The sequence below is a fragment of the Bufo gargarizans genome, chromosome 9 (genome assembly GCF_014858855.1).
Source record: "Bufo gargarizans isolate SCDJY-AF-19 chromosome 9, ASM1485885v1, whole genome shotgun sequence".
In the NCBI taxonomy this organism is placed as follows: domain Eukaryota; kingdom Metazoa; phylum Chordata; class Amphibia; order Anura; family Bufonidae; genus Bufo; species Bufo gargarizans.
In genome coordinates, this window is record NC_058088.1 from 34,981,117 (window position 1) to 35,004,696 (window position 23,580).

Consider the following 23,580-nt stretch of genomic DNA (forward strand, 5'->3'; position numbering starts at 1 on the left):
GCATCATTTTTTAGGTAACTGGTAATGTATAGTGAACATATGGCACTATTATTTGAGCGCCGTAATGTATGGCATTGTATATTACAGTTCTGAACAATATGAATTCATAATATGCATGCAGGAGGCCTTGCATTTATTCTAAGAATTTTTATTTCTTCTTTATTTTTGAGAATTCATATGAAAACATAAGCTTTAAAATTTGCAAATAAAAGATTATGAGGGACATTAATTAAAACCCGTCTTAAGTCCCTTTTCATAGCAGTTCCTCCAGCAGACCGTGCCTACCTTACTGGCGTATATTTAAGACTTTTTCCACACCAAAAATGATAAATAAGCCGGCTCGGCTGGCGCTTCCGCTTCCCCCGCCCATAGAACTCCCCCCTTTCTCGGCTCTCTGGAAAAGGGGCGTGATTGGGAAAAAATCACTGATTTTTCAGCAAAATTGCCATACGACAAAATTTGCGACTTTAATATGCCAAAAGGTGGAATATATATATTAATAAATGACCCCCTATATGTATTTTTACTTTTGACATATTTTATTAGGGTATAATCTCTATGTGGCACATGGCTCGTTTCCAGTTACAATGCATTCAGAAAGTCTTCAGACCCTTTCACTTTTTTCACATTTTGTTATTCTGCAGCCTTCTGCAAAAATAAAAAAAATAAAGTTTTCCCCTTAATACCTCATAACGACAAAGTGAAAACAATATATTCGCTAATTAACTAATTTATTGAAAAGGAAAAACTAAAATCTTGCATTAATTTTTAGATTGATAAAGTGTTGCAGTGATGGTTGACCTTCTGGAAGTTACTCCCATCTGCACACAGGATCTTTGGAGCTCAGGCAGAGTTACCATTGTGTTCTTGGTCACCTCTCCTACCAAGGTTCTTCTTCCCTGAACACTTAGGGCTCATGCACACGGCCGTTGGACTGCCATTCTATGCATTGGGGACCGCAATTTGCAGACCCTAATGCACGGGCAACATCCGTGCCGCTGCCGCAGATGAATCCAGACCTATTCAACTAGAATGGGTCCATGATTAGAGTTGAGTGAACACCTGGATGTTCGGGTTCGAGAAGTTCGGCCGAACTTCCCGGAAATGTTCGGGTTCGGGATCCGAACCCGACCCGAACTTCGTCCCGAACCCCATTGAAATCAATGGGGACCCGAACTTTTCGGCACTAAAAAGGCAGCAACATGTAGGTAAATCTCCTGCAAACAAATGTGGATAGGGAAATGAATAAAAATAAAAATTAAATAAATAAAAATTAACCAATATCAATTGGAGAGAGGTCCCATAGCAGAGAATCTGGCTTCACGTCACCCACCACTGTAACAGTCCATTGTCATATATTTAGGCCCCAAAGATAATGAACAGCCGGCACTCTGAAAAAATGGCGTGGTGATGATGATTGGTTGGTTACCTTCGATGTATGTTCTTTATTTACTTCCATTACTCATGCAAAGGGAATACGGGCTGTCGAGTGGCTATTAACTTCCTCTTCCTATACCTCACGTAAAAAAACCTTCTTTTTGAGTTTACTGGCAATCATTTTGCATGAAAACTACTTTCTGTTTCAGGATACTTTTTATAAACAGTGCTGTGGGACCGCGATGGGTTCGAATGCCGCACCGCCGTACGCAAACACATATATGTCATGGTTTGAAGATAAATATATTTATTCGAATGAGCTGTTTAAACTGCACTGTATCTTTTGGCGTAGATTCATTGATGACGTGTTTTGTGTGTGGCGTGGCGGCATTCGGACCCTTCTAGACTTTGCGGATTACCTAAATTCTGTGTGGAGCGAGCTCCAGTTCACTTTACATTATGACGACAAGGGGATTAGTTTCTTGGATACTGTTGTTACTAAAGGAAATTTGGGAGTCATAGCAACTGATCTCCACATTAAAGACACTGATAGAAATTCTCTCCTACACTATTCAAGCAACCATCCCCCCACCGTCAAAAAGGCATTACCCCATTCCCAGTTTCAGAGGATTCGTCGAATTGTCTCTGACACTGGGACTGAAGATATCCGCCTTAGTGAGATGAGTGATAGATTTAAATATCTCGGATATCCCACTTCACTACTTAACCAGGAAAGGAATAAAGCCACCGCTGTACGCGATAAAACCACTAAACCACCACGTATTCCATTTGTCTCTAAATTTCATCCTTTGCATATCCCTCTGTTGAAGAATTCCAGAATCGTCTGCTTATCTGTTACAAGTGCAATAAGAATTTACGCGACATGGTGGTGCGGGCTGACATAGGCAGTTCCCATACTGAGAGACGACAAAGCACTTTATCTACACCAAAAAAGGGCACTTTCCCCTGTTTGGGATGTATACATTGCTCAAGTGTAATTAAAGGTGAACATTTTTCACATCCGCATACTGGCAAACAATTCCCCATTAAGGGATTTTACACATGCAATAGTAATTTCATTATATACTTATTGAAGTGCCCGTGTGGTTTGTTATATGTAGGCGAAACTTCTATGCGGATGAAGGATCGCTTTTCCAAACATAAGTCAACAATACGTACCAAAAACCTGCTTTTGCCCATCCCGCATCATTTTGACCGATTTAATCACAATACATCACAATTGCGCTTTCAGATAATCGAACATGTGCCGCAACCTCGCAGAGGTGGTGATAGGGTTAAGATGTTGAAGAAGCGTGAATCCTATTGGATTCACACTTTGCAAACATTGGAGCCCAAAGGCTTGAACCGAGAGTATGACCTTCACAGTTTCTTGTAAATCTCCAGGATACTTTGTATATACTATATACTTGTGATTATTTCTCTCTCCATCTATTATCATGTGTTCAAAATTGCCATCATATTTTCTATATTTAATTGTTATTTCTTCTTGTCTTTTCGCAGAAAACTTGAAGACATCCCAGCGGCATCATCACAATTTATATCATCTTCTAATACTGCTATCATTATATGGATATATTTAGTAACATTATTATAATCACTATGGCGATTGTTGCGGCTGGGATCTTTTCTTCAATTACATTCTGACTTGATTTGTTTTGTGTATCTCATTACCATGGCAATGTGACGTCACTTCCGCTTTGGCGGTCTATTTAAATTTCACATGTTCACTAAGTTTGTATGTCATATCCATTTTGTTTGAGAAAGGCTCCAGACGTGAGTCGAAACGCGTCACAGATTATTTAATGTGACCAATAAAGACATCAACTTTCTTTGAAGACGACACTGAGTGCCGGTTCTTTCTTATCATATATTTAGGCCCCGGCACCCAGGCAGAGGAGAGAGGTCCCATAACAGAGAATCTGGCTTCATGTCAGCAGAGAATCAGTCTTCATGTCATAGCAGAGAATCAGGCTTCACGTCAGCCAAAACTGGAACAGTCCATTGTCATATATTTAGGCCCCGGCACCCAGGCAGAGGAGAGAGGTCCCATAACAGAGAATATGGTTTCATGTCAGCAGAGAATCAGTCTTCATGTCATAGCAGAGAATCATGCTTTACGTCACCCAACACTGGAACAGTCCATTGTCAGATATTTAGGCCCAGGCACCCAGGCAGAGGAGAGAGATCCCATAACAGAGAATCTGGCTTCATGTCAGCAGAGAATCAGTCTTCATGTCATAGCAGAGAATCAGGCTTCACGTCACCCACCACTGTAACAGTCCATTGTCATATATTTAGGCCCCGGCACCCAGGCAGAGGAGAGAGGTCCCATAACAGAGAATCTGGCTTCATGTCAGCAGAGAATCAGTCTTCATGTCATAGCAGAGAATCCTGCTTCACGTCACCCAACACTGGAACAGTCCATTGTCAGATATTTAGGCCCCGGCACCCAGGCAGAGGAGAGAGGTCCCGTAACAGAGAATCTGGCTTCATGTCAGCAGAGAATCAGTCTTCATGTCATAGCAGAGAATCAGGCTTCACATCACCCACCACTGTAACAGTCCATTGTCATATATTTAGGCCCCGGCACCCAGGCAGAGGAGAGAGGTCCCATAACAGAGAATCTGGCTTCATGTCAGCAGAGAATCAGTCTTCATGTCATAGCAGAGAATCATGCTTCACGTCACCCACCACTGGAACAGTCCATTGTCAGATATTTAGGCCCCGGCATCCAGGCAGAGGAGAGGTCCCGTAACAGAGAATATGGCTTCATGTCAGCAGAGAATCAGTCTTCATGTCATAGCAGAGAATCAGGCTTCACGTCAGCCAAAACTGGAACAGTCCATTGTCATATATTTAGGCCCCGGCACCCAGGCAGAGGAGAGAGGTCCCATAACAGAGAATATGGTTTCATGTCAGCAGAGAATCAGTCTTCATGTCATAGCAGAGAATCATGCTTTACGTCACCCAACACTGGAACAGTCCATTGTCAGATATTTAGGCCCAGGCACCCAGGCAGAGGAGAGAGGTCCCATAACAGAGAATCTGGCTTCATGTCAGCAGAGAATCAGTCTTCATGTCATAGCAGAGAATCAGGCTTCACGTCACCCACCACTGTAACAGTCCATTGTCATATATTTAGGCCCCGGCACCCAGGCAGAGGAGACAGGTCCCATAACAGAGAATCTGGCTTCATGTCAGCAGAGAATCAGTCTTCATGTCATAGCAGAGAATCCTGCTTCACGTCACCCAACACTGGAACAGTCCATTGTCAGATATTTAGGCCCCGGCATCCAGGCAGAGGAGAGGTCCCGTAACAGAGAATATGGCTTCATGTCAGCAGAGAATCAGTCTTCATGTCATAGCAGAGAATCATGCTTCACGTCACCCAACACTGGAACAGTCCATTGTCAGATATTTAGGCCCAGGCACCCAGGCAGAGGAGAGAGGTCCCGTAACAGAGAATCCGGCTTCATGTCAGCAGAGAATCAGTCTTCATGTCATAGCAGAAAATCATGCTTCACGTCACCCAACACTGGAACAGTCCATTGTCAGATATTTAGGCCCAGGCACCCAGGCAGAGGAGAGAGGTCCCGTAACAGAGAATCTGGCTTCATGTCAGCAGAGAATCAGTCTTCATGTCATAGCAGAGAATCAGGCTTCACGTTACCCACCACTGTAACAGTCCATTGTCATATATTTAGGCCCCGGCACCCAGGCAGAGGAGAGAGGTCCCATAACAGAGAATCTGGCTTCATGTCAGCAGAGAATCAGTCTTCATGTCATAGCAGAGAATCATGCTTCACGTCACCCACCACTGGAACAGTCCATTGTCAGATATTTAGGCCCCGACATCCAGGCAGAGGAGAGGTCCCGTAACAGAGAATATGGCTTCATGTCAGCAGAGAATCAGTCTTCATGTCATAGCAGAGAATTATGCTTCACGTCACCCAACACTGGAACAGTCCATTGTCAGATATTTAGGCCCAGGCACCCAGGCAGAGGAGAGAGGTCCCATAACAGAGAATCCGGCTTTATGTCAGCACGAATCAGTCTTCATGTCATAGCAGAGAATCATGCTTCACGTCACCCAACACTGGAACAGTCCATTGTCAGATATTTAGGCCCAGGCACCTAGGCAGAGGAGAGAGGTCCCGTAACAGAGAATCTGGCTTCATGTCAGCAGAGAATCAGTCTTCATGTCATAGCAGAGAATCATGCTTTACGTCACCCAACACTGGAACAGTCCATTGTCAGATATTTAGGCCCAGGCACCCAGGCAGAGGAGAGAGGTCCTGTAACAGAGAATCTGGCTTCATGTCAGCAGAGAATCAGTCTTCATGTCATAGCAGAGAATCATGCTTCACGTCACCCACCACTGGAACAGTCCATTGTCAGATATTTAGGCCCCGGCATCCAGGCAGAGGAGAGGTCCCGTAACAGAGAATATGGCTTCATGTCAGCAGAGAATCAGTCTTCATGTCATAGCAAAGAATCATGCTTCACGTCACCCAACACTGGAACAGTCCATTGTCATATATTTAGGCCCCGGCACCCAGACAGAGGAGAGGTTCATTCAACTTTGGGTTGCCCCGCAATATAATGGTAAAATGAAAATAAAAATAGGATTGAATGAGGAAGTGCAATGGAGTACAATAATATATGGTTAAGGGGAGGTAGTTAATGTCGTTCATGTAGTCGCTCATGTGTGGCAGGCTGCCCAGAGGTAAGGACAAGCTGTCCTCTGTGGGAGGCGTATCGTCATCGTCCTGCGTTTCCCCCCAGCCACGCACCAGTGATGGGCCCGAGCTGCATTGGGTGCCACCCCGCTGTGACCATGCTTCATCCTCATCCTCCTCCACCTCCTCCTCATCCTTGTCCTCCTTGTCCTCCAGTAGTGGGCCCTGGCTGGCCACATTTGTACCTGGCCTCTGCTGTTGCAAAAAACCTCCCTCTGAGTCACTTCGAAGAGACTGGCCTGAAAGTGCTAAAAATGACCCCTCTTCCTCCTCCTCCTCCTCCTCCTGGGCCACCTCCTCTTCCATCATCGCCCTAAGTGTTTTCTCAAGGAGACATAGAAGTGGTATTGTAACGCTGATAACGGCGTCATCGCCACTGGCCATGTTGGTGGAGTACTCGAAACAGCGCAACAGGGCACACAGGTCTTGCATTGAGGCCCAGTCATTGGTGGTGAAGTGGTGCTGTTCCTCAGTGCGACTGACCCGTGCGTGCTGCAGCTGAAACTCCACTATGGCCTGCTGCTGCTCGCACAGTCTGTCCAGCATGTGCAAGGTGGAGGTCCACCTGGTGGGCACGTCGCATATGAGGCGGTGAGTGGGAAGGCCGAAGTTACGCTGTAGCGCAGACAGGCGAGCAGCGGCAGGATGTGAATGCCAGAAGCGCGAACAGACGGACCGCACTTTATGCAGCAGCTCTGACATGTCGGGGTAGTTGTGAATGAACTTCTGCACCACCAAATTCAGCACATGCGCCAGGCAAGGGATGTGCGTCAAACCGGCTAGTCCCAGAGCTGCAACGAGATTTCGCCCATTATCGCACACCACCAGGCCGGGCTTGAGGCTCACCGGCAGCAACCACTCGTCGGCCTGTTGTTCTATACCCCGCCACAACTCCTGTGCGGTGTGGGGCCTGTCCCCCAAACATATGAGTTTCAGAATGGCCTGCTGACGTTTACCCCGGGCTGTGCTGAAGTTGGTGGTGAAGGTGTGTGGCTGACTGGATGAGCAGGTGGAAGAAGAGGAGGAGGAAGCCGAGTAGGAGGAGGAGGCAACAGGAGGCAAAGAATGTTGCCCTGCGATCCTTGGCAGCGGAAGGACGTGCGCCAAACAGCTCTCCGCCTGGGGCCCAGCCGCCACTACATTTACCCAGTGTGCAGTTAGGGAGATATAGCGTCCCTGGCCGTGCTTACTGGTCCACGTATCTGTGGTTAGGTGGACCTTGCCACAAATGGCGTTGCGCAGTGCACACTTGATTTTATCGGATACTTGGTTGTGCAGGGAAGGCATGGCTCTCTTGGAGAAGTAGTGCCGGCTGGGAACAACATACTGTGGGACAGCAAGCGACATGAACTGTTTGAAGCTGTCTGTGTCCACCAGCCTAAATGACAGCATTTCATAGACCAGTAGTTTAGAAATGCTGGCATTCAGGGCCAGGGATAGAGGGTGGCTAGGTGGGAATTTACGCTTTCTCTCAAATGTTTGTGAGATGGAGAGCTGAACGCTGGCGTGTGACATGGTTGAGATGCTTGGTGACGGAGGTGGTGGTGTTGGTGGTACATCCTCTGTTTGCTGGGCGGCAGGTGCCAACGTTCCTCCAGAGGCGGAGGAAGAGGCGGCAGCAGCAGAAGAGGCCGAGGCGGCAGCAGCAGAAGAGGTTGCAGGGGGAGCCTGAGTGACTTCCTTGTTTTTAAGGTGTTTACTCCTGCTTTGCATGCAGGTGCCTGGTCATGCAGGTTGTGCTAAGGTTCAGAACGTTAATGCCTCGCTTCAGGCTCTGATGGCACAGCGTGCAAACCACTCGGGTCTTGTCGTCAGCACATTGTTTGAAGAAGTGCCATGCCAGGGAACTCCTTGAAGCTGCCTTTGGGGTGCTCGGTCCCAGATGGCGGCGGTCAGTAGCAGGCGGAGTCTCTTGGCGGCGGGTGTTCTGCTTTTGCCCACTGCTCCCTCTTTAGCTACGCTGTTGGCTCTGTCTCACCACTGCCTCTTCCTCCGAACTGTGAAAGTCAGTGGCACGACCTTCATTCCATGTGGGGTCTAGGACCTCATCATCCCCTGCATCGTCTTCCACCCAGTCTTGATCCCTGACCTCCTGTTCAGTCTGCACGCTGCAGAAAGACGCAGCAGTTGGCACCTGTGTTTTGTCAGAGGCGTGCTGAGGTGGTATTTCCATGTCCTCATCATCAGGAAACATAAGTGGTTGTGCGTCAGTGCATTCTATGTCTTCCACCGCTGGGGAAGGGCTAGGTGGATGCCCTTGGGGAACCCTGCTAGCGGAGTCTTCAAACAGCATAAGAGACTGCTGCATAACTTGAGGCTCAGACAGTTTCCCTGGTATGCATGGGGGTGATGTGACAGACTGATGGGGTTGGTTTTCAGGCGCCATCTGTGCGCTTTCTGCAGAAGACTGGGTGGGAGATAATGTGAACGTGCTGGATCCACTGTCGGCCACCCAATTGACTAATGCCTGTACCTGCTCAGGCCTTACCATCCTTAGAACGGCATTGGGCCCCACCAAATATCGCTCTAAATTCTGGCGGCTACTGGGACCTGAGGTAGTTGGTACACTAGGACATGTGGCTGTGGCAGAACGGCCACGTCCTCTCCCAGCACCAGAGGGTCCACTAACACCACCACAACCATGTCCGCGTCCGCGTCCCTTACTAGATGTTTTCCTCATTGTTACCGTTCACCACAATAAGAAAAATATTATTTGGCCCAATGTATTGAATTCAAATTCAGGCCTTTTTTTACAGACACCTAACACTATCTGGCTATCTATTTAGGTACCGTATTACACTAATAAAGGCACAGCAGTAATGACAGATTTAGCTGACTATAAATTTGAGGCCTAGTATTTAGGCGCTGGATGACAGGTATACGTTTATGGACAGAATTAGACTTGGAAATGCACGGTAGCGTGTGTGTGAAGTTATTGAGAATGACCCTATCAGCACCTTGAATCTAATATACCCTTTTAGGGATAGATTTAAAGTAGGCCTGATACAGCAGAAACCACTAATTTAGAGAATTGATAAGTTGGGAATTGTATTTCAACCCAGAACAAAAACTGTGCTTTGACGGACCCAAAATAACTTGACCAGCCTCAGCAATAACCACAGATTTAAATGAATATAAATTTGAGGCCTATTATTTAGGCGCTGGGTGACAGGTATACGTTTACAGACAGAATTAGACTTGGAATTGCACAGTAGCGTGTGTGTGAAGTTATTGAGAATGACCCTATCTGCACCTTGAATCTAATATACCCTTTTAGGGATAAATTTAAAGTAGGCCTGATACAGCAGAAACCACTAATTTAGAGAATTGCTAAGTTGGGAATTGTATTTCAACCCAGAACAAAAACTGTGCTTTGACGGACCCAAAATAACTTGACCAGCCTCAGCAATAAACACAGATTTAGATGACTATAAATTTGAGGCCTATTATTTAGGCGCTGGGTGACAGGTATACGTTTACAGACAGAATTAGACTTGGAAATGCACAGTAGCGTGTGTGTGAAGTTTTTGAGAATGACCCTATCTGCACCTTGAATCTAATATACCCTTTTAGGGATAGATTTAAAGTAGCTCTGATACAGCAGAAACCACTAATTTATGAAATTGCTAAGTTGGGAATTGTATTTCAACCCAGAACAAAAACTGTGCTTTGACGGACACAAAATAACTTTACCAGCTACAGCAATAACCACAGATTTAGCTCAATATAAATTTGAGGCCTATTATTTAGGCGCTGGGTGACAGGTATACGTTTACAGACAGAATTAGACTTGGAATTGCACAGTAGCGTGTGTGTGAAGTTATTTAGAATGACCCTATCAGCACCTTGAATCTAATATACCCTTTTAATGAATAGATTTAAAGTAGCCCTGATACAGCAGAAACCACTAATTTAGGAAATTGCTAAGTTGGGAATTGTATTTCAACCCTGAACAAAAATATATCCTTTGGCAGACAGGAGACAGTATTACAATTGGCTGGCCACAGCTGAAACACCAGATTTAGGGGACTGCTATTTTGGCAATTGTATTTCACCCCTCAATAAAATAGCAAGCACAGCCAAGCCCCTGATGTAGGATATAGCCAAAAAATAACCACACTATTGATGGTTAAATGCACTTGGTGACAGCTTGCCCCTGATGTAGGATATAGCCAAAAAATAACCACACTATTGATGGTTAAATGCACTTGGTGACAGCTTGCCCCTGATGTAGGATGTAGCCAAAAAATAACCACACTATTGATGGTTAAATGCACTTGGTGACAGCTTGCCCCTGATGTAGGATATAGCCCAAAAATAACCACACTATTGATGGTTAAATGCACTTGGTGACAGCTTGCCCCTGATGTAGGATATAGCCAAAAAATAACCACACTATTGATGGTTACATGTACTTGGTGGCAGCTTGTGCTGTCGCACCACAAGACACAAAATGGCCGCCGATCAACCTAGAAAAAAGTGACTGAAAAACGCTCTGGGCAGCCTAAAAACAGTGAGCAATTGAATAGCAGCAGTTCAATGATCCACAGCTGTAGATCGATCACTGACTTAAGTGTTTTGGAGGAGTTAATCACTGCCTAATCTCGCCCTAACAGTCGCAGCTGCAACCTCTCCCTACACTGTTCAGAGCAGAGTGACGTGCGGCGCTACGTGACTCCAGCTTAAATAAAGGCTGGGTCACATGCTGCACTGGCCAATCACAACCATGCCAATAGTAGGCATGGCTGTGATGGCCTCTTGGGTCAAGTAGTATGACGCTTGTTGATTGGCTGCTTTGCAGCCTTTCAAAAAGCGCCAAGAAAGCGACGAACACCGAACCTGAACCCAGACTTTTACGACAATGTTCGGGTCCGTGTCACGGACACCCCAAAATTCGGTACGAACCCGAACTATACAGTTCGGGTTCGCTCATCCCTATCCATGATCCGTCAGCACCACAAAAAAATAGAAGATTTAAGTGAATGGGTCCGCGTCTACAATTCGGTGCAAAAACGGCCGAGGGAGGGGGCGCATATTGTGGATCTGCTGTATATGGGCTGTAATACTGTCCGGCACACGTTCCTGTGCATGATCCCTTAGTTTGATGGGGTGGCCAGCTCTAGGAAGAGTTCTAGTTGTTTCAAACTTCTCCCATTTAAGAATTATGGAGGCTACTGTTCTCTTGGGATCTTTCAGTGCGGCAGAATTTTTTTTACCCTTCTTCAGATTTGTGCTTCCACACAATCATGTCTCTGGGCTCTAAAGGCAGATCTTTGTGCCTCGTGGCTTAGTTTTTACTCTGATTGCATTGTCAGCTGTGAGACCTTGTACAGACAAGGCTGTTTCTTTTCAAATCATGTTTAGTCAACTGAATTTACCACTGGTGGACTCCAATCAAGGTATAGAAATATCTCAAAGATGATCAAGAGAAATGGGAAGCCCACAGAGCTAAATTTCAAGTGTCATAGCAAAGGGTCTAAAAACGTATGTCCATGCAAAATTTTAGTTTTTCCTTTTCAATAAATTTAAAAAATAAATACTTTCTCATGATGGGGAACTGGGTGTGGACTGATGGACATCTTTTTGTTATTGTAGACAATATAACAAAATGTGACAAAAGTTAAAGAGTATGAAGTCTCTCTGAATGCACTGTATATGGAACAAACATTTCTACATTTTTGTTTGTCTTGTGCTCATCTCTCTGAGCTCAGTTGTGTTACAGATTGAAGCAGGAAGTTTAGTTGGTAGAATATTTCCTTGTCCTGTACTGGAATGTCATATGAATGTGAGCCAAAGCTAAGATAAGCCATCTGCCTACAGATTTACCTTTGTTTGTCAAATTTGTTGCTGCCCAACTTGTATATTGAGACACTAGTATTTCAAAATCTGTGTTGCAAGGTGCAAATAAATTTTCATGTCACTGTAGTTGTAATTGAAATTTACAGACATCTCTAAAACTTTCCCATAGCCAGCAAAGAGAAAACAACAAATGAAATCCAGACTTTAAGGCCCCTTTCACACGGGCGAGTATTCCGCGCGGATGCGATGCGTGAGTTGAACGCATTGCACTCGCACTGAATACCGACCCATTCATTTCTATGGGGCTGTTCACATGAGCGGTGATTTTCACACATCACTTATGCGTTGCGTGAAAATCGCAGCATGCTCTATTTTGTGCTTTTTTCACGTAACGCAGGCCCCATAGAAATGAATGGGGTTGCGTGAAAATCGCATGCATCCGCAAGCAAGTGCGGATGCGGTGCGATTTTCACGCACGGTTGCTAGGAGACAATCGGGATGGAGACCCGATCATTATTATTTTCCCTTATTACATGGTTATAAGGGAAAATAATAGCATTCTGAATACAGAATGCATAGTAAAATAGCGCTGGAGGGGTTAAAAAAAATAAAAAATAATTTAACTCACCTTAGTCCACTTGTTCGCGTAGCCCGGCATCTCCTTCTGTCTCCTTTGCTGAACAGGACCTGTGGTGAGCATTAATTACAGGTAAAGAACCTTTGGTGACATCACTCTGGTCATCACATGGTACGTCACATGATCTTTTACCATGGTGATGGATCATGTGATGACGGGAGTGACGTCACCAAAGGTCCTTTACCTGTATTTAATGCTCACCCTAGGTCCTGTTCAGCAAAGAAGACAGAAGAGATGCCGGCTACTCGATCAAGTGGACTAAGGTGAGTTAAATTTTATTTTTTATTTTTTAACCCCTCCAGCGCTATTTTACTATACATTCTGTATTGAGAATGCTATTATTTTCCCTTATAACCATGTTATAAGGGAAAATAATACAATCTACAGAACACTGATCCCAAGCCCGAACTTCTGTGAAGAAGTTCGGGTTTGGGTACCAAACATGCGCGATTTTTTTCACGCGAGTGCAAAACGCAATACAATGTTTTGCACTCGCGCAGAAAAATCGCGGGTGTTCGCGTAACGCACCTGCACACCTGCAAACGCACCATTCACACAGGCGAGTTTTCCGCGTGGGTGCAATGCGTGAGGTGAATGCATTGCACCCGCACTGATTCCTGACCCATTCATTTTAATGGGGCTGTGTACATGAGCAATGTTTTTCACGCATCACTTGTGCGTTGCGTGAAAATCGCAGCATGTTCTATATTCTGCGTTTTTCACGCAACGCAGGCCCCATAGAAATGAATGGGGCTGTGTGAAAATTGCATTGCATCTGCAAGCAAATGTGGATGCGGTGCTATTTTCACGGATGGTTTCTAAGGAGATGAGGGATGAGCGACCTTCAATCTTCATTCAGCTGGACCTGCGCTGACGTCACCACACTCACCAAGTGGTGAGCGCGATGACGTCAGCGAAGTCCTTTTGCAAGTCCTTCAAGAAGAACCTGCGCGATCAAGTGGATGAGGTGAGTAATGTTTTTATTATTTTTCACCCCCAATTGGACTTTGCATTCTGTATTAAAGAATGCTATTACTTTTTATTATAACCATGTCATAATGGAAAATAATAAAATCTACAGAACACCAAACCCAAACCCGAACTTCAGTGAAAAAAAATGGTGACCATATTCCGTTTTTTCGCGCGGAAAAAACTGAACAATGTAAAGCAATTGCAGACAAAACTGACTGAAATTGCGTGCCTACTCAAACGAGTTTCCCTCAATGCACCCTGAACGCATCCGGCCCTCACCCACGACTCCTGTGTGAAGAGGGGCTAAGGCCCCTTTCAAACGAGCGAGTTTTCCACGCAGGTGCGATGTGTGACGTGAATGCATAGCACCTGCACTGAATGCTGACCCTTTCATTTCAATGGGTCTGTGTACATGAGCATTTTTTTTCATGCATCAGTTCTGCATTGTGTGAAAAACGCAGCATGTTATATTTTCACACAGCCCTGGCACCATAGAAGTGAATGGGGCTTCAGTGAAAAACGCATTGCATCAGCAAGCAGGTGCGGATGCAATGCGATTTTCACTGATGGTTGCTAGGAAATGTTGTTTGTAAACCTTCAGTTTTTTTTATCACGCATCAAAAAACATATCAAAATGTATTGCACCCGCGCAAAAAAAACTGAACGCAATCGCAGACAAAACTGACTGAACTTGCTGGCAAAATTGTGCCAGTTTCACTGAACCCATCCGGACCTAATCCGTCACGCTCGTGTGAAAGGGACCTAAATCTTACCTTGGAAGACTGGCACAATCCTCCATACCGCAACAGGACCCAGACTGGCAAACTGTCCAATTGAACATTCCAAAAAAAACATTGGCAAACCAGCAAATGCCAGCATGACTGCATAAGGGATTAGGAAGGCTCCTGAAAAATAGAAACACATTGTTACCGATTTGTTATCTTTTTGGATGAGTGAATCTTTCGAAATTATCTTCTCTGTTGAGGTTCCAAAATCCTAATCATCTTTCAGATTGAGGTAACAATTCCATCCTGGAGCATCACCATCTTTACCAAGGAGTAGAAAATCATTGCTTTAAGTGGTTTTCCAGGACTTAAATATTAATTGCCCATCCTATATCAGATCGGTGGAGTTCTACTCCTTGCACCACCACCCAACACTCAGACGAATGTTATGACCTCTTCCTTTCTTCTGACATCACGCACATTGGTCACATGACCTTGTGCACCATAGTCCCATTTAAGTGAATGAACTTGAGCTGCAATACCAAGCATGACCAATATACAATGTATGGTATCATTCTTGGTATACTGTGAAGAGGTCCCTAATAGCTAATCGGCTGGAGTATTGGGAATGGGAGTCACAACTATCTGATTGATTGATATATCCTGTGGATAGGCCATCAATATTTAATCAATGTAAAACCCTTATAACTCCAGTCTGACTATCCGTGATGGGATCCCTCCCTGATCATTGATGCACAAGATGAGGGGAATGCAAAAGAACCACCTTGACCACATGACTACAGTATATACTATAGGATTGCCTATATACTATAGGCTGAGTTGTACGCAACCATAATGCAGAACCAAGTCACTGTATTGAGAGCATGCTTAGAAAACAAGATATATAGAAGCTAATAGGGTTTTCCGGATCTCGCTTGTAGAAGAAAATGTGTAATATAGTTACCATCTTGAAGTTGTATGGATCATTCATTTAAAGAGGACCTTTCATCAGTTTTGCAAAAGTCTAATTAGGGTGTTACCTTATAGAGCAGCCCCCACTGATGCCATAGCTGTTTTTTATTTTTTTTCAAAAGACCCCCCTGTTCGTCTGCCTGTTAATTTTGATACCTTGTATTATAATGAAAAGTATCGCAACAATAAGGAGAAGACTGAGTCTTTCTCTGCGGGTGTCTCCTTCTCCCTGGCTGTAGCGCTGTCCTACCGCAGTGCAGATCGTTACAGCCAGAGAGAAGGAGACGCTCATTGAGAAACCCTGGCACGTCCTCCTCCCTGTTCCGATGCTAGTAATTAGCATACTAAGCAGTGAAAATACTGGAGGGCACAGCGGGCGAACGGAGCGGTGCCTAGGAATAATAGTAAGCACTATAGGATCCCTGCTTTTTGCCCTACCTAACACGCTACTTATCTTATAAAGACCCATGAAAGGTCCTCTTTAAGTACCCAGTTATGTGATGTTCCTCTTCGGAATATTCAGCATCTGCCAATGTCACATCCTTTACCAGGTTTCCTGCCTTGGCTATAGACAGTAACAAACTCCTGACTCCATTTCATCTGTGCATGCGCCAGAGAGACAAATAGTTCTTGCCCCTTCTGCAGGACCTCTCTCGTTCTGCGCTGGTAAAAGAGGTGATGTCATCAGATGCAGGACTTTCAAAGGAGTAGCATCATGTGACCAGGTTCCCGAGTGGCTGATCCATGCAACTTCAACAGGTTAAAGTATATTAGAAACTTTTACAAGTAACATATGAGTAATTAAGGTAGGTTTGTGAAAGTTTTGAAGATAACCTCGAGTAACCTCCCCTTCCCCAACAGAAACCTGCAGGAAATCAAGGGGGCGTGCTGATAGTGAAACACTATTTCCTCCGTCTTAAATATAATAATTTATTGTACTCACAAACAATGACTTGCAAAAGGCATATAACAAATACAAATCCTCCCATTGCCCAACCCGGGTTTCACTCACGCGCTTCGTGAGGGGCGTCTCTCCTGCCTCCTATGAGGCTGCCTTTAATCCACAAATCAATCCCCCCCTCCCTAAGTCCCACCCATACATCAACAAAAAATACGGACAACACATCATTAAAACCACATAAAACAACCTAAAAATTAGTTAATAAAACAGGATCCATTCCACCAATATTCAATTAAGACATTTTTTTTTACTAATATCCCCTCTACAATCTCTTCAAAGATACTCCCCATTATCATTCATAAAACTCTTACCCTACATCATAAGTCAGGTGATTTCTTCAGGGTTTACTACCAATCACTAGCCCAATTCCATCTGCCCAAGGTCCTCAAACCACCAGTCATATGTAAACAGGATTTACCGATATTGTGCTTATCGCAAATTTCAAACAATACTTGGCTTGATGTCACATTCTATATTCAATCCCTAAGGTTGGAGGGTCCACAATTTAAACATCCATTCCACCTCTTGCTTGTTGGTGTTGGCAATGGGGTCACCACCACGTACATGAGCCTTCACTAATTCGACCCCTATAAACTGCAACCCACTAGGATTTTTCTGGTGCACCTGTTTGAAGTGCAGCAGCTGGTCTATTGAAAAATGCAATCAGGAAAAATTGGAACATTTTGAAGAATTACCTCGTCATTGGCGATGAAATCCCAAAACAGCCAGTAGTGGTATTTAAGAGGGCTACAAACCTACGTAACAGGTTGGTGTACAGTGCGGGACCTACAACTATAATTGGGCAGCAATGAGTTAATTGTAAGAATAAATTCACGTGGTGTGGATTCTTCCCACCATGTAAGAATAGAACCCGAGAACATAAAATGATGAAAGCGGAGGCAGTATATTCTAATAAAAAAAATCAGGCATTTAAAATTAAAGGTAATATCTCATGTAACATTATAGGGGTGCTGTATGTGCTGGAGTACCCATGTGGCCTGCAGTATGTGGGCAGGATGACCCGGAGATTAAAAACCAGGATACAGTAACATATACACAACATAAAAAAAGGTCTGGAGACACACAATGTGTCTCTGCACTTTAAACAGGTGCACCAGAAAAATCCTAGTGGGTTGCGGTTTATGGAGGTCGAACTAGTGAAGGTTCATGTACGTGGTGGTGACCCCATTGCCAACATCAACAAGCGAGAGGTGGAATAGATGTTTAAGTTGGGGACCCTCCAACCTCAGGAATTGAATATAGAATGTGACATCAAGCCATGTATTGTTTGAAATAAATTAGCGATAAGCACAATATCGGGAAATCCTGTTTACATATGACTAAGTGGTTTGAGGACCTTTGGCAGATGGAATTGGGCTAGTGATTGGTAGTAAACCCTGAAGAAATCACCTGACATATGACGTAGGGTAAGAGTTTTATGAATGATAATAGGGAATATTTTTGAAGTGATTGTAGGGGGGATATCAGTAAAAAATATGTCTTAATTGAATATTGGTGGAATGGATCCTGTTTTTTTTTGTTGATGTATGGGTGGGACTTGGGGAGGGGGGGATTGATTTGTGGATTAAAGGCAGCCTCATAGGAGGCAGGACAGACGCCCCTGACGAAGCACGTGAGCGAAAGCCGGGTCGAGCAACAGGAGGATTTGTGATATGCCTTTTACAAGTCATTGTTTGTGAGTACAATAACTTATTTTATTTAAGACAGAGGAGATAGTGCTTCACTATCAGCACAACCCCTTCATATCCTGCAGGTTTCTGTTGAAGGAGGGGAGGTTACCCGAGGAAATCGTGTTTTTTCCATGTTCCATGTCCGGACGGACTGAGGAAAGGATTCCAAGAAAACTTGCAGCACGGTCCTATATATAAACGCATTTGCAGCGCCGAAAGTCCAGGCAACGTATCAGACCTGATAGGGAAGGAAGGAATCCACAATGTAGCAAAAAAAAAACAGCAGGCGTTAAATCTTCAATTTATTTATCCTTTATTTTTTCTTTGTCACAATGTAACAATGGATGCATTTTGACCCGTCCAGCCTTCGTCATCTCAGACGAAGGCTGGACAGGCCGAAACGCGTCCATTGTTACATTGTTACAAAGATGAAATAAAGGATACATGAATTGAAGATTCAACGCCTGCTGGGATTTATTTTTTTCAATACAAACACCTTTTTCCTTTGAAATATATATGAAAAAAAGATGATTTCTATTGAGGCATCCTTAATGACCACATTTTTTAATCTCGTATGGTGAACATTGCAAAATAATTTTTTTTTTAAATGTTAATCAAAAAGTCGAAATTAATCCCAAAATGCCACCAATGAAAACTACAAAAACAAACAAACCCTTAAACAGCTCAGTAAACGGAAAAATAATGCAGCAACATAAAAACAAATTATTTGCAAAAATAAAATAGATTTTTCTTTGTACAAAACTAAAAATTAGTAAAAAACTATATTAATTTGATATCACTATACCATAAGGTAAAAACCATAAAAACAAAACCGAAAATAACATGATGTCATTGCTGTTTATTCATGTTGTCCCCTAAATTTTTTTTATAAGTTACACAATGCATTAGATGTACCCCAAAATTGGGACTTTAAAAAAACAACTTATCCCATCAAAAATTATTTCTGTACGGCTTTGGAGATTGTAAAATAAAAAAAAGTTATGGCTTGTGAAATTTAAAGCTAAAAAGTTAAAAAAAATAGCAATGCCCTGAAATCCGCAATAATTGACATCCTTAAAGGGAATCTTTTAGCTCTGAAACACCCTCCAAACTACAGTTAGCAGGGTATAGTGTAAGTGATGCTGAGTCCGATGATATCATTTTTATCTTCATACCCACTTGCATTCTGACGATTGCTCCGACAAAGCAGTAGTAAAATGCATTGAGAGGACTCCTTTTTGAGTCCTCTCAATGATGTGGGTGAGCTCGGGAGTCCTCTCAATGCATTTTACTGCTGGTTTATGGGAGTACAGCATCTGAATGCAAGTGAGGATGAAGATAGTATTACGGGGTCTAACACCCTGCACCCCTGCCAATCAGTTTTTCTGCAATAATGCCCGCACTAGAAGCTGGCGCCAGAACTACATATATAGCTCTGTCCATTGTAAAGTGAATGCAACTGCCTACTGCAGCACTGCTCCCAACTGTGCAGTCCCTGAGCTGATCAGATAGTGATGGACAATCCTTTTGTCCACATGTAGCACCTCAATGGTTAATAGCTTTACCTCCTCCATTTTTAAAAGCAAGGTAGGGGAATCTCCAGACATTGCCAAGTCCCACTGCATATCCCACCATAGAGAGCAGATAGTCAGATTTTCTAGACCACATCTCCCGTTCTGGTTCTCCATCATTGTTAGCTTCATTGACTTCATTCTACATTCAACATGTGTATTGAATAGAGTTTGAGTAAATTAAGTTATGGAATATTTATTGCATATAAATTAATTTCTATTTAAAAAATAATAAAATACCTTGAAAAGGGTAATAACAGACATAAACCTGTCAAGCAAGACAGATTTTGGGTGTATACAGATGTATATATGTGACACTGAACACAAACTTGGCTTAGATAGAAAGATAGATAGATAGATAGATAGATAGATAATAGACAGATATCTAGATAGATAGATAATAGACAGATAGCTAGGTAAATGGATAGATAGAAAGATATATAGATATAATATAGGGATAGATAGATAGATAGATAGATAGATAGACAGATAGATAGAAGATAGCTTGCTCTGATGGTTTTTGCTCTGATGAAGAATATAGATATATAACATAGATATATAGAATATACGGTAGATAATAGACAGAAAAATGGCAGCACCAAGACAAAAAGAGGGAAAAAAAAACAAGGGGACTTCACTGAATCCTTATAAATAAAGTGAAAAAAGGCAGCATACTCCAAATATAAATGAAAAACAAAAGGTCTTTTATTCACCCATGTAATAGTGTTTCAGCTCAGCAATAGAGCCTTTCTCTGTAGACTGATAGAAAGGCAGACAGATAGGAGAGAAATAGATAGATAGATAGATATTACTTACATTGAGATCTACAGATTTTTTATTCGCACATGTCATAAATCCCGGTAAAGGTAAAATCCCCATGTTCCTGTTAAACGTTGCTCTGTAGAATGCAGCTCGGCTGCACCATGTAACTTTTATTATTAGATGAAGAGGTGTTATTTGGCAGTGCACTATACTGTAATTATGAACTTTAGTAATTTAATCCCTACGATTTCTCAATGATGCTCTGTGTCTAAACCTTTTAAAATCTCTGCCATTATTAAAATTAGCTAAACTAAAGAGATCTCGAAATGTATCACTTGTTCACATTTCATCACAGAGATCCTCACTGTGCATCTTCAGACGTAGTAAAATGTAATGGTGTCTGCAATATTTTCTATACTTAAAAGGGTTCTCCTGAAACAATTCATTCTTACCTGTGCACTGGCTCCCCTTCCTCCATTCTCAAGTCCCCAGTTTGTTTTTTTCCCGGCTGGGTATGGCCTTGGTCTTGTTAGCTGCTGCAGCCAAAGGCTTGTTCAGTGGTGATGTGTTCCCAAGTAACCCACCACCACTGAAACCAGTCCTTGGCTGCAGCAGTGAAGATTAATAGTTAATCAATCCATGAAAACCAATTTAAGTTCAAAATAATTTTGAAAGTGCTCACATGAGACAATGGTATTAAAGGGGTCGTCCTATGAAAAATATTCTACAGTTTTCAAACCAGCACCTGGATCTGAATACTTTTGTAATTGCATGTATTTAAAAACTTAGCATAGCCACTGAGTTATTCAGTGAAGTCTATCTGTATAGTACCACCTGCTGTCTGTTCTTTTTCTAATTTCTTTGTATTGCTCACTGAGATGGCCGCACATGCTCAGTTTCATCATTCAACTATCTTCTGAGCTGTGATAGGGAGAGCTGAGACACGCCCCCTTAGCTACAGCAGAAAAGACACTCCCCTTTAACTGTCAGCTTGATATAAATTTAGCAGAGCAATGAATGAGGAGATCTGGGGATCCATGTGAGGTACAGGGCTGGTTCTGGGTTTGTTAGAAGGAGATTGGCATGTACTATATGATGTCTGATTTTCATTTTTACATTAGTCATGGGATAACCCCTTTAAGGCCCCATTTACATCATATTGTTTCTTAGGTTTAAAGTGTACACTGGAAAAGCTTTCCCCGTACATGCAAAATATGTCATTAGGGATCCATTAGTCAGAGGCTAAAAAAGAGCTGCCTTCCTCTGATTGGTATACACCAATATATTTTTAAAAAAATAGACTAGCTTAGTACACTACACTATTCCATCCCACTGAATCCAGGAAAAATAATATATACCATGTGGTATACATTATTTTCGACATGGTAGCCTATAAATAACAGATACCACCTTATAGCATTGATCACAGGCATCTGGTAAATGTATGCCTCCTGAGCTTTTCAATAGTTTTTCAACTATTGAAAAGTTCAGGAAGTATCCATTAAACAGATGCCATTATAGCCTATGGGCACAGTTGCCTGTGATTGGTTTTATTCCCTGGATTGTTGCACTAGCCCTGTTAGTTGGCTAATGGCTATTTGTTCTTGGATTCCTGATGTCTGACTTGGACCTAGATGCTAACCCTTTGCCTGCCGATTTAGACCCTGACATGGAATTGTCACGGAAGGTGTACAGGAAACAAGACAACACAAAATGAATATATGACTCACTGGATCCAAAACTAAGGAACAAAAAGGGAGACCCTTGCATCAGACCTGGCACTCTCCCTGACTGCTCAGACTATGCGAAAATCCCAATGGTAGATGATCGCATATCCTCGTACCTCGACTGTATAACACCTGAACACCCTATAATAGTGAGGGGACACGACCACTGGCTCCCTACACTAGACACGGAGGGAGTCAGGGTCACCTGGGATCCAGCAAACAGAAAATCACAAATGAATGTACAACACTTATCTTGTAGAAGACTGGGAAATAGGATCAGCATTCACACACACTCCAGGAAGTTGTATAAACCGCACACTAATGCATTATGGGAAGGAATTTAAAGGGATGCAATCAGTCCAACTACATGACAGTTGAGAGAGGCTAACGAGATGAGGAACTGAAAACCAAAACAAAGGAAGCTCAAGAAGGAGGTTCTGAAAGGCATCTGTCAGAGCTTCTCAGATGTCTGGTGGTGACAGGAATCCTATTATTTATCCCAGGCTTGGTATTGTTTCTGGTTATTGATCTCTGACTTGAGGCTACATTTAAACAATTATATTTGTCCGTTCCGTATTTTTTTGCGGATAGAAGGCAGACCCATTCATTTTAATAGGTCCGCAAAAAATGCGGAGGTGACACTGTGTGCTATCCGCATCCGTATGTCCGTTCCGTAGCACCTCAAAAAAATAGTACAGTTGTGGCCAAAAGATTTAAGAATTACATAAATATTGGAAATTGGAAAAGTTGCTGCTTAAGTTTTTATAATAGCAATTTGCATATACTCCAGAATGTTATGAAGAGTGATCAGATGAATTGCATAGTCCTTCTTTGCCATGAAAATTAACTTAATCCCAAAAAAACCTTTCCACTGCATTTCATTGCTGTCATTAAAGGACCTGCTGAGATCATTTTAGTAATCGTCTAGTTAACTCAGGTGAGAATGTCGACGAGCACAAGGCTGGAGATCATTATGTCAGGCTGATTGGGTTAAAATGGCAGACTTGACCTGTTAAAAGGAGGGTGATGCTTGAAATCATTGTTCTTCCATTGTTAACCATGGTGACCTGCAAAGAAACGCAAGGAGCCATCATTGCGTTGCATAAAAATGGCTTCACAGGCAAGGATAATGTGGCTACTAAGATTGCGCCTCAATCAAAAATTTAGAGGGTCATCAAGAACTTCAAGGAAAGAGGTTCAATTCTTGTTAAGAAGGCTTCAGGGCGTCCAAGAAAGTCCAGCAAGCACCAGGATCGTGTCCTAAAGAGGATTCAGCTGCGGGATCGGAGTGCCACCAGTGCAGAGCTTGCTCAGGAATGGCAGCAGTCAGGTGTGAGCGCATCTGCACGCACAGTGAGGCGAAGGCCTGGTGTCAAGAAGGGCAGCAAAGAAGCCACTTCTCTCCAAAAAAAACATCAGGGACAGATTGATCTTCTGCAGAAAATATGGTGAATGGACTGCTGAGGACTGGGGCAAAGTCATATTCTCCGATGAAGCCTCTTTCCGATTGTTTGGGGCATCAGGAAAAAGGCTTGTCCAGAGAAGAAAAGGTGAGCGCTACCATCAGTCTTGTGTCATGCCAACAGTAAAGCATCCTGAGACCATTCATGTGTGGGGTTGCTTCTC

General features: G+C 43.2%; 1 protein-coding gene across 1 annotated transcript in view; it reads right to left on the reverse strand.

Moving 5' to 3' along the window:
- The window catches only part of LOC122919762 (sodium- and chloride-dependent neutral and basic amino acid transporter B(0+)-like), a 73,681-nt gene extending 53,286 nt beyond the window's left edge, over positions 1-20,395 (reverse strand). The window contains exons 1-3 of the mRNA XM_044268947.1: positions 20,282-20,395; positions 19,460-19,607; positions 14,319-14,450 (exon numbers count right to left, since the gene is read on the reverse strand). Coding sequence (XP_044124882.1) covers positions 14,319-14,450; positions 19,460-19,607; positions 20,282-20,344 — 343 coding nt within the window. The 5' untranslated portion in view covers positions 20,345-20,395. The remainder of the gene's footprint in view (positions 1-14,318; positions 14,451-19,459; positions 19,608-20,281) is intronic.
- Positions 20,396-23,580: the final 3,185 nt, after the last annotated feature.